This window comes from Eurypyga helias, unplaced genomic scaffold (genome assembly GCF_000690775.1).
Source record: "Eurypyga helias isolate BGI_N326 unplaced genomic scaffold, ASM69077v1 scaffold5983, whole genome shotgun sequence".
Classification (NCBI taxonomy): Eukaryota; Metazoa; Chordata; class Aves; order Eurypygiformes; family Eurypygidae; genus Eurypyga; species Eurypyga helias.
In genome coordinates, this window is record NW_010239099.1 from 1,136 (window position 1) to 13,425 (window position 12,290).

The 12,290-nt window shown below is 41.3% G+C and overlaps 1 protein-coding gene across 1 annotated transcript in view; it reads right to left on the reverse strand.

Annotated features, from left to right (window-relative positions):
- The window catches only part of LOC104506900 (mothers against decapentaplegic homolog 4-like), a gene marked incomplete at its 5' end in the record, with an annotated part of 12,675 nt that extends 989 nt beyond the window's left edge, over positions 1-11,686 (reverse strand). Inside the window, 9 exon segments of the mRNA XM_010148023.1 lie at positions 715-853; positions 2,093-2,261; positions 3,143-3,326; positions 5,286-5,336; positions 7,142-7,252; positions 7,384-7,503; positions 9,289-9,504; positions 11,094-11,123; positions 11,512-11,686. Coding sequence (XP_010146325.1) covers positions 715-853; positions 2,093-2,261; positions 3,143-3,326; positions 5,286-5,336; positions 7,142-7,252; positions 7,384-7,503; positions 9,289-9,504; positions 11,094-11,123; positions 11,512-11,686 — 1,195 coding nt within the window.
- Between the last annotated feature and the right edge of the window lie 604 nt (positions 11,687-12,290).

Consider the following 12,290-nt stretch of genomic DNA (forward strand, 5'->3'; position numbering starts at 1 on the left):
CTTTGAGCAACCTGGTCTAGTGGAAGTTGTCCCTGCCCATGGCAGGGGGGTTGGAACTGGATGGTCTTTAAGGTCCCTTCAGCCCAAACTGTTCTGTGATTTTATGGAAAGAGCCATTTGGTGACCAAAGGAATCCAGAAAACACCATGGCACATGAAGAGGTCAGAGTGGTCTAAGCACTCAGGCTTCTAAAAGCACTTTAAGTGTCATTTCAAGAATCTAGAACTTGGCAACTAAGAAAACTCTAGCCCTGAATAATTTCAAAACAAAACAAACAAGCAAAAAGACAGAGAAACACCCTCACACTCTCTTCTTCCTCTTCTCAAGAAACTTGTTTCCCTAAAAACACAGTCACGCACTTTACTGCCCAGTAATCTCCACTGTTTTGCATCGAAGCAGCCAGAGGCATCTCTATTTCAAGGAACAGGGCTATGCCATCTGACCTCACGTACACGTTTTCTGTCGTGCTGCATCTCCAACATCCACTGAAGACTACAGAGTGAAAACCAGTGTGGGAAGCAGACACAGAGCAAACGAACACAGACTTACCACGATGCCACCCCAGCTCCACCTCGCCCCAATCCTGCCACTCGACTCCATTGGTACTGCTGCAGGGGCAAAGGGTGGGCGCAGGCGGGTGTTGTGACGAGCGAGAGCTGCGCTATTTGTTTGCAGGTAAGGAAAAAAAGGAGGCCAAGCAGGTAATGTACTTACTAATGGCTGGGGCTATTCCACCTACTGATCCTGGTCCAGGGATGTTTCCAGCCACTGCTGCAGCTTGAGCAGCAGCAGCAGCCTGGGCAGTGGCAGCCTGCTGTTGCATCTGACGGTGACATTGGCGTAAATCAAATACCTTCAAGAAAAAAAATACAGATTTCCAACTACGTAAGCTCACTGAAATCAATGAAGAAAAAGAATTCCTCAACTCCCATCTCCGATAATCTGGACATCTCTGCTCTCCCAAAGCGAATTCTACAGTCTCATCATACACTTGGGTAAAATCAAACCTCCCCTGGCTAGTTTAATTTCTAACAGAAATAATCCATTACAGCTGAATCTTAGAGACTCTTCTCAGACAATGTGACCACCGCTGGCAATACCAGAATCTGGCTAAAGCAGTACCCTGTGCGGAACTGACCGCATGATCATAGTTTGTACTGTGGTACAGGCTGATGAAGTCCCGATTTTTGAGTGAAATCCCAGGATTTACAGAAAGTAGGCATATAAATAAAAATGGAAGCCGACAAGTCCCATTTTACTTTGTCAGACTTTGTTCTTCTTCAGTGCTTTAATGAAATATCTATTTAAAAGAAATATCCGTAATTGATAGGCCTGAAGTTTCAGCATCTAGGTTTCAGGTTGGTGGCATTTTATCTCTCTGTGATCAGGCTTGGCACTAATACATACAGAAACACTGCTCTCACACTAGAAAGCTCGTACATGGAGGCCAGTGGGGTTTCTTTCACTTCCGTTACACAACCTGCCGGCAAAACTGGGGATTGATTTTTTAAAAAAAAAAAATCACTGTGAACTTCAAGTAGTTTGTGTTTGATTCAAGACTTATTTTTTTTTTAGTAAGTGTGACTTGTCCTAAGTAAAGTTTCAAGTCTGGCAGAAGCATGTGCAAGTAAGAGTCTCCAGAAAATAATTTGTTTCCATGCAACTTTCCATGGCCTCTGGATCCCTTCATGTTCCCAACACCTTTAACACACACTTTACCCTTCTATTGCATTTATACATATTTTCACAACTCCTCTTCATTTGGACAGAGAATAACAAAACAGATAACCTATGCTAAAAATTTTAGGAGCAGTTAATTTAGAACTGTAAGTCTAAAAAACCTGCGAGAGATTGTGACAAAATACAAAATCAGTTACTTCCGTAGTATCCAGATGATGCTTTCCATTCAGACTAATTTTAAAAAATCATCTGAAGTGACTCGTCAAATGGAAAGGTTTTAGGGTTTTTTTTAAAGGGTAACCACAAGCAAAGTTACATTTATTTCAGTGTCTCATACTTCCCCAACATTTACAACTGGTATTGTAATTTCACTATTTTGCCCACAGTTTTCATCCAGGAACACCAAACCAACCTTTATATATGCACTCGGGTAAATCTTGTGAACAGCATCCCCTGGTGCACGCCCTGCTTCCCTGTCCAGGTAGTAACTCTGAACGAAGACTGCGTGGTCACTGAGGCATCGAACCCACACGTCGCCTTCTCCTTTGCACTCCAGCTGCACCCCTTTCCCTATGTGCAACCTTAAACACAAAAACAGTTCCAATGCACCTGTGTAGACATACTGTACGTCAGAGCTTGACTGAATGAATCATGAACAGCTCTCAAACATCTGTGATACCTTCATTTACACTCCACATTAGGCAAAATTCTTAGAAATTCAAGGATCTATGGGAAACAGGGAATGTAGAAGCAATGCTATTCGAGTAGCAGCTCACGTGCCCGCTGACAGTACAGAGCTGGGGTACCAAACATGCTCCCTTCTGCTCAGAAGTGTAAAACCCCACAAGATTCTGGTACAGAAAGTACTCAAGTACACACACAAAGCAACGTTTCATTGCAGAGCTGTATGTTCACTTGGATCACATTACAGTGCTCTAGCATTTTGCCTGTCATAATGCAAGGTTTCTGAGGACAGGGAATCATTTTATTCCTTTTCGTTTCAAAGAAGAAAATGAAGTCGCCAGATTGCTTCGGTTCTCCGTGCTTCCGCATCAAAGCCCAGCACAGGCGTGGCGAGAATGAATGGAAATCCAACTAGCTCTCTATCACCCTCCGCTTCCTCCTTTGACAGATCTATATATTGCAGCTATTCTCACATCACTCCGTGGTGTGGAGAGCTAATATTCAGCTTGCATACATAATGGCACGAGTCGCTAATTTTATCCTTGAAGTCACAGCCTTCGAAGGCAGTGAAAAGCAACGCGCTGCCGCAAAGCGCTGAAGGTCTTTGTCAGGCAGTTCACATCCTGAATGCGTTAGAGCAGCGGCCTACAAAGATACACTCTGCTACGGTTCATGCCGTTGAAAGCAACATACCACACTTGTAATTTCGACAGGCTGAAGGCGAAACAAACTATTATCAAATACCAGACAGCTGGAGCTTCGGGGATCTGCAGAATACCTTGCTCTCTCAATGGCTTCTGTTCTATGGACGTTGGAAAGCTGGCCCAGGCAAAAACGGTCTCCTCCAGAAGGATCCACGTAGCCATCGACAGTAACAATCGGGCAGCTCGAAGGGACCTTAAATGTTTCCCCGACTTGCACGTCCATTTCAAAATACGCGATTGAACACCAGTACTCTGGAGCTAAGGAATACATACAATTAACTGTCTGAAAGGCAGAAGAAAGCCCCGTACACCCACTCCAGGCAATCAATCAAGCCTTCTGCAACTGCATTTGTCATTCAGAGTAAGACTGCACATTCACATAAGCAAGTTCAGACAAAGACATGTCTACTAGCACAGAAAAACACTATATACTACAACGAACACGGGCTGGTCACTTCTATTTGCACACACATCAATGCCAGGGTTTTATGTACTTGAGATCTGACAAGTCTTTGTACAGTTTTGTAACTCCATTTAGATGTTGTAAACCATCTGCATTCTTGCACCTATGACTGCACCTTGATTTTGTCCTCCTTTACCGTAAGAAGTAATACATACATGCTTGTTCATGGCTAGGCGGATAGAAACTAAGTTTCAAACAGATCTGGCTTAAAATATGAGCAACTATCTCCTAAGTGATGTCAGTTTTCTCTATCCTCCCTGCAAAGCAAACTGGATTTGGAAAGCAGGGCAATGGGGGAAAAACAAAGATCACATACTGAACTTGCCTGCACACTAGGTCAGGTATGGGATCAACAAGGCAGTACTAAACAAGGGAGCAGAACACAGCGGTATGTTTTGATAGCAAAGAGGTACCTTTTGTCTCATACTAAAACTGACTACAAGGGCAAGAAAATACTTGGGAGAAGCTCCCATGTAAGGAAAGGAAATCCTGACTCCCTGAAGGTTGCTACTGAAACCCAAACACTCAATAAGCGAGGAAACCTGATGAAGGACACAGAAATTTGGTGTCAGTCGCTTAAAACCTCAGACACTTTAAAACCTGAAGTCGTCATAAGCTTAAGTCACTGGGGATTTGGGGACTCGGCACCTTTGCTGACTGTAAGGGCCCATTTCCACAGAAAGGTACACAACTGGCACTTGAGGGCAAAGAAAATCAGCACTACAGTGTGCTCAAAAGAGGGGAAGTAAACGAGCTAATGTGATAGGACCTAAACACAGCAGCCTGATAAGCCCATAGAAAAGAAGAGCCTTCTCCCAGTGCCGTAAGTGGGACTTGTTCATTACAAACTGCAGCACCTGACAGCACACCTACTTATCTTAGGAAACTGTTGCCTGTTTTTATTAGGAGAGAATAAACCAAGGCGCCTGTATTCCTTTAAGTATTTTTATCTTCAGTGCGAAATCAATAGGTGAATCGATAGGGTGAAAAAGACATACTAAATAATACGAAATACAATTTACCTACAGTTAGTTCAACCAGCAATTGTCAACAGTTTCATTTCTGGTACTGATTTAGTTGCTGGCCAATGAATAAATGAGTTATTAGGCTTTTGAACTGTGTAGCTCTTCCTGTGCAGGCAACCAACAGCTTTGCTGCTGTTAAAAACAGAACCCCACCGTGCCCCTGCAACGGGGCTAGCTTGTACCGCAAGATGAAACGCCTCCGGTTCCATGCACTGCTACCGCTGACGAAGGCCCCTGGAAAGAGCACGCTTGTATGCAACGGTCCAACGAGGAGCGCCAGCACCAAAACGCTAAGGGCAACACCTATCTCTCAGGGTATCTGGCTGTGACGATGGACTTTTAGGTCATGGATCCAAGAGGGCTTTGGCATGACCCAAACTCCATGATGTTTCTAAGCAGGAAAAACGTACAACTTCAGGCACCCCGTGAGGTTTAGGATCGAGGACATTCAGCGTTCAGACACCTCCAGGGTAGAAACCACCTCATTCTGGGTTTGAGGACTGCAACTTTTGACCTGGGCATCTAAATTAAATTCACTTCACAGGGTCCATCACTGCTTCAAAACAGAGGTCCAAATTCAAAAGAAGGCTTATCGCAAAATGGTTCTTCTTCTTTCCTCCCCTTCTGAATGTGTATCTCAAAATTCAGAGTACTTGATACAGAACCAGACTCAAACCATAAGTTATTGGCTTCCACAAAACTCAGCAGTACATGTTAGATTTTACTCACCAGGATGATTTGATATAGGAGGCTGGAATGCAAGTTCGTTGTGGACTGGCCCTTTAAAAGAAAACATGCAATTTGTTTTACATGAGGAAAAATAAGGTTTTCTTTCTTAATATGTTTTCCTACAAAAAAGACTCTGAGGATGCCAGATATAAATCCCAGCAACTTCTGAATCAACTGGCCAAATCTGACTGGGAGAAAAAAGCCCACATAAGAATTACACTCTTACGAGATTTCCTAAAAAATTCTCAACCCTAAGAAGTTGAGCAGAGTAACAAACTCCATTAGTACTCCAGAAGGAAAGGCTGCATGCTGCTCAAGCCAGACCCCGCTCCAGGAAAGAGCACAAACCAGGTGTAGCACGGAGATGGAACAGAAACAGGACTTAGGCTTCACGTCTGCCCCCAGGTTGGGCAAGGAGAGAACCACTATATAGAGGCAAGTGATACAAACCTGCCCAAAACCACCTTCCCTTAGTTTCACCAAGCACAGAACAGGTTGCCCAGCCTGCCGTGGACTTGACCATAAGAAACACTCCTTGAAGATGGAAAAAAGCCATAGACAACTAATTTTCTAAAGAAAAATACACTTGTTATCGGTCAGTTTATTCTCTTCACTGTCATAAACTAACTTGGTCCCTTGCAGGCAGCAGAGAAAGAGGAAAGACTTAACACAGTCTTGTAAGTAACAGCAGCTTTTGCAACAAGATGTCACAACAGGCACAATGTTGGTAGGTGTCAAAACAGGCAACTTTCTGAAGTGAGAAATGGCAGCAGCCAAGAAAAGCTCTATGTGGTATCACCAGCCAGTCACAAATATTAACTACAGAAAGATACATGCACTGGGAAACATTTTTAGAGTATCTACAGCACCACTAAACTTTTTACACCCTGGTGTTTCTGACAAGTAAGATGACAAATCAAGCCGGATCCTAACAGAACAAAGTAATGAAACTTAATAACTGCACCTAAACCACAGTTTTCTTGACACAGACAAGCTGTAACGTCATTCTCACATTAACGCACAGTATACTCTCCCCTGCACTAACGACAGCTGCAAACAGGTGATCTGGTTAAGTACTCTATTAGGAAAAAAAGACCCTGCTCCAGCTTTTTTGTCACAAAATGTGGAAAAACTTAAATTTGGGTGAGTTTTTATCCCCAATATACTCGACAACGCATACACTGTGCTAGATACTTGAACTAGAACTAGGATCCCTTTTTTATTCCTTCTCACCTGCTGTACCTTAAAACAAAAGGTTGTGATTCTATTTCATAGACGAAAAAGATTTTCAAGTCTGTGCCCCGAACGTACTCGCGAATCAGGCTGTGGCAAAAACACTTTACTGACAAGTACTTAATTGCATAAGCTTTCACAAAGTTCTTCTGAACTGGCTAGTGTGCACTGACACATGTTTTCCAAGGCTTAGTGAAGATCGCTACACTAGAATAAGACTTCGGAATTTTTAGAAAATAAAAAGGATTTATTTTCAGCCAAGAATTTCTGGATTTTGAAAGAAAAACATCCAAGAAAGACTTTCCGAATGAACTTTTTTTTCTGCAAAGAAAGTATTTACTACAAGACTGCAAAGCCTTGAAAACAGAGGTTGAGAAATGCTATTTTGGTTAGGTATAGTAAGACATCTACAGTATAGATGGTATGACTATAGCTATCTGGATTTCGAATCTCTGCTGCTCGTCCATAAGGCTTGTTTATTTCACTGTCAGAATATACGGAACACAGTAATGATAGTTCTGTAACCAAAAAAAGAGGGGGCTGGGGCAAAGAATAATCACAAATGAGCCCCCACCATTCAACAAAATGGAAAACAAAGTGATTTGAAAACCTGCACTACTCACAGTAATGTCCAGGATGCATAGGTGGATGATGCTGGAGATGGCCATTCTGGTGGTGAGGTATGGTAGGTGTGTAGGCTGCTGTCCGACTTCCAGTCCAAGTTGTAGTACTGTCTAGAAAAAGAAAGGAGTGGTTGGTTTTTAAGTGAGTTTTTCTGCATCTCACTTCTAATCCTCTATTTCTCCTGAACATTCGGAAACTGGTTTTAGAAAACTAAGAAGAGTGCACATATGTATATACTCACTGTGATGGTAAGTAGCTGGCTGAGCTGTAAACCCATTCTGCTGAGTTCCTGGCTGAGGCCCTGAAGCAATCTGTAAGAGTCCATCACTATGGCTACCTGTCAATATACTGGTAGGTTGACCTGGTAAAAGAACACACTACCTATTCATGAACGTTCCAAAATTTTAATTAAGAAGAGCTCAGCACTACTGGGTAGGAAAATACACCCAACTAAGGGCACTGCAATACACAGTTCCTACAAGTTTGGTTTCAGTATTTTTTCTCCACCCACCAGAGTGTCTTAAGAAACCTGAAGCAAGATGCTCTGTCAGCTAATTTTGACTCCAACACCCTTAATATTTTAGGAGTAGAAGTATGCAGAAAACTCTGTTGATCAAGCACACCTTTGTGTTGTTCACATCTCATTTTTCAGTTTGAAAGGAAAGGAGAGATGTCACAGGTTTTATTGAGTAACACAGCTGGATTAGGTCTGATATTAATCCAAACAGGCCAACAGTAAGTCCAATAAGTCACTTATTTTCAGCGCGTTATAACAACTATTCCTAAGGAGGACCCTAGCTTAAATTTATTTTCCTCCAAAACATACTGAATAGTATTTTATTTTTATAAATAGTGCTGGAATAGAGCTGCATGTATCACTGGACTCCTTCCTGAGAAAGTTGTTGGGATTTTTTTTCCTCCCGGGTAAGTATTTCAAGAATTGTCTAAGTTTGACGTACAACTACAGATATTTCAGAGCAGGTTAACAGAATTTTATTTTAAAAGGCTTCAGCTCAGCCATTAACACTAAACTGATCAGCAGTTTCACAAATATACTTGCACTCTCAAACTGGCCTGGCTAGCAGAATTTAACACGTTGAAAACCTCAACCAAAACTTAAAAGCAAGTTGTTTTCTCATGTCCACATCATTCCAACAGTTATAGCACTGCTGGAAAAGGTTATTGACTATAAACTGTTGTGCAAAGGCAATGCAATTAAACTGCCTTTTCCTTTTTTCCTACTGGAGACAAATACAGACATCGTATCTCAGCTTGGGAAAACCATCATTAGTTTTAGCAAAAAAGCCAACAGCTAAAATTAAAGAACATTATCAGAACACCATGCCACCATAATTCAAATTTGATAGCAGGAAATCCATTATATTCACACATCTTTGACATTAAAGTGATGGAGAGTGTATGAAACCCCTCTAAACTGCACGGCTTCCCTAGTCAGGGCTGCAGGACATGGTGAACCTAACATGGGAACGCCCCACTATCCAGCTAGAGTGAAGCGTGAGCTTTGACACTGGCAAACCAGACTTGCACTTGTACCAAACACACAGAAAAGTAAGAAAAACTTCAATGCAGCTCTCGGACTCAAAAACATTAATTAGGGCTGTCGCTTTGGTAGTACAGTTGGCCATTATAAAATAATAAAGTTAAAACTGGAAGACTCATTTTGTCAAGCTGTAGAACATGAAAAAACTGTCTGGAAACCTCTCAATACCACCACCTTCTAGTATGTTCATTTGTTGTCCCACTTGCTGTTGTAATGAAACAAAAAAACTATTCTATTCCCATAGCAATTATCCAGTAACATCCATAATGTTTTGTCAACTGCATTAGCACTGTACCACTGAACCTTTGGCATACCCAAAACAGTCCTGTGACACTCATGTAGTGTCAGGCTCACTGAAAAAAGACTGGGTCACCAGAAAAAGTTACTGAAATTACGCTGCAGGTTAAAACCTTTTGTTCACACTTACGACACTGCCTAAATCACGCTGCCACACACTTGATCGGAATAGCGTGGCAGCAGCACGTTTCCAATGCCAGATCTACTCTGGCAAAAAAAACCCAGCGGTTATCTTTGAACTTCCATGTTTTTACAGTTTAGTATTTCATGTAATCTCGATGATCTTACTTGTTGAAGCCACAGGAATGTTGGGAAAATTAGTGGTGCTGGTAGTGCTAGCCTCAGTAGGAGCTAACATGGCTGGGGTGCTATAAGGCTCTGTAGATGCCCTGTTACTTGGTGGATGCTGGATGGTTTGGACCGAATGGCCTTCGGCAGAAGACAATGATGGCTGCCCCTCGTAGTCATGAACGTACTCGTCTTTCACCAACATGCTTGACGGGGCTGTGAAGAAGACAACGGTTAGACATGCAAAGCAAATCTACTTTCAGGATTTAACTACGAACTGCACTACTGCTTTCAAGCAATAACAATGCCATTAAAACTACTGGGAGGAGGATTTAACCTATATAAACACTGCTAAAGCACTCCTCTGAATTACAAATAAACACTTTAAGCCAGCAGCAGGAAATTTTGAAGCGTAACTGGAAGGAAAAGCCAATTGTTTATTTTGCTTACTGCTATCAAACATGCACTTTAGTCCCACAGCAGCAGACTCCAATCTCATTTTGTTTTCTAGTCCATCACTGAGTGATTGGACATGGCTAATAAAAGGGATAAACCTGCTTTTTGTCAAGCACATAAATATGTTAATGCAGTACCTAACAAACCCATTCGTAGTATACAAGAACATATATAAAGTTCCTATGAAAAATGTAATTCATGAACACAACACAAAAACCTCCATGCTTCCCTTAAGTAATTTTAAGCAACTCCCATTCACATTGACTAGAAACAGCAAATTCACATTCAAAGACGATGTAACACTACGCTTTATTTAACCAGTGTAGCCACTAATTCAGAGTATTCCACGTAGGGAAATTACTACCATTGCCACCACAAGAATTTATTTCCATATCTATCCTCTTAAACTTACACTACATTAGCTCCCATGCGAATTTCTAAAGCAGCCTTGAAAATAGTAAAATCAGAGTAATTTTCTGTTCCCTGCTGCACATACAGTAGTAGCACCACGAGGTAAGGCGTAGGTATTTAACTGCTGGCTAGCAAGCTTTGACTCTGCACAAAAGGATCCTTTTTTGAGAAGACACAGGTAACAGTGCAAATCAGCAGAGATAAGCACAGAAGTTAAGGCTTGTGAAGCTAGCAGTTTGTTGGGTTGTTAGGGTTTTTTAAGTCCTTTTTGCTTGAATGCTTCTAATAACGTGCTAAACCCACCAGATTACCCAAATTTGCTTCTCTAAGAATTTCTTCTGAAAGGAAAATAAAAACCAGTTTTGAAACAAAGCAGTTACCTGCAGCATGATCTCAGATTTCTGAATAATGTCCACTGGACACCCCATTTCTCACAAGAGAAAGTTCTCTCTCCAATCACATGTCCAAGGAAGACCAAGAATATTAGGCTGCTTCATTCAAGTGCATTATTAATTACAGAATTTCCATTATTTGCTTGTTAAACTACTTATTAAATCATAAGCATCTATCATTCCCAATGCAATTAATTAGTATATATACAGGTGTACGTGTTTTCTGGTGGTTTTGCTTTGTTGTTTTTTGTTTGTTTAAATTAGCAGCATTCAACACTGACTTTTTTTTTTCTTAGGGTTTATGAGGTTCAGGCAATGAAAACACAACATACCTGCAAGCCAAGCTGAAGCCTCAACTTAACGAATTTATCAATACTTGCCTTTCATATGCTACTTAGCTGGCTTTCCAAAAGTGGAGAGACAAACGCATTTCCATCTGCTCTATAATCCCTCCCAAGGAGATACACAGGGATAAACTCTATACATGCTGAAGAGTGTAACCCAGTTTGTGCCCGTAGAAATACAACAGTAAACAGAACTACTTACCAGAACTCTGTAGTGTCAGTCCTGAGAGATCTTAGAAAAGAAAAGAAGAAAAGGGTGTGTGGAGGATTATTTACGCAGAGACCTTTAGCAACGCTTGAACATTGTTCATAAGCCTTTACGATCATTACTCCAGTCTCCACGTATTCTACCCTCCACCACAAGACTCAATGCTAAATTACTCCTAGGATACACATTAACTATAAGAACTGAGTGCAAAGCCAACAGAAAGACTTAAACAAAAGCCACAGACGTTCAAATCTGAAATAAAAGAATTCCATTAAGAAGATGGACAAGAGCATATCAAAGTAATTTATAATTAATCATTAAAAGTTAATGTTTCTAATTTAGACCTATGCTCAAAAGGAAAACATTTTGCATTTTATTTGCACTGTTCCATTTAAATCCAGAGTCTACTTACCTATGCCAGGCGATACTACACGCTCATAATGGTAAGGATTTACACAGACACTGTCACATTTTAAGTCAAAAGCATACTGACAATATTTAACATGCTTGAGTTCATTTTTATGAAGATCAGGCCACCTCCAAAGACGAGCGTAAATCACATGAGGGAATCCCTTGCGACCAGCCACCTAAAAAGTTAGACACAAAAGTTGATTGGGAAAGTAGCAAGACCTTTCGCTTTACTCAGTGAGGAACAAAGCTGGAAGAGGACAAACAACCCCCCTTATCCATCATCAAAAATATGGGGGGAAAAAAAAAAAGGGTGATGTACAGTTTACCCAAGATCTGTACTCAACAGAAATAAATTTCTATTAAGGTTTTGCTACAGTTAAGTCAACACTGTGATTTGTAAGAAAAAAATACTGGATACAAAATGGCAGAAGCAGAATTTGTGCTTAATGTAGTATGTATGGTCACCTTCCCCACCATGGATGATGAAGGAGCTTTGCCCCAGAAGAAGAGGAACAAGGCACTAAGGTACACCATAAGGAATTTACAAGTACGAGAATGCCAATCCATTATACTGAATTAAAAAAATTAAAATAAAAAGTGCTCCTAGGGTAGTCAGAGAGCTAGCCAGCACACATGACGTCTGTCCTGGAACAAGGATATCGCAACCCAAGCTACACAGGTACTGAGTACTGACGATATAAGGCTAATGTACATCCCCAGTGCAGACTCCTCGGAGTACCTTAGCGAGGGAGCACAGGTCTTTCTTCACACTGCTGACCA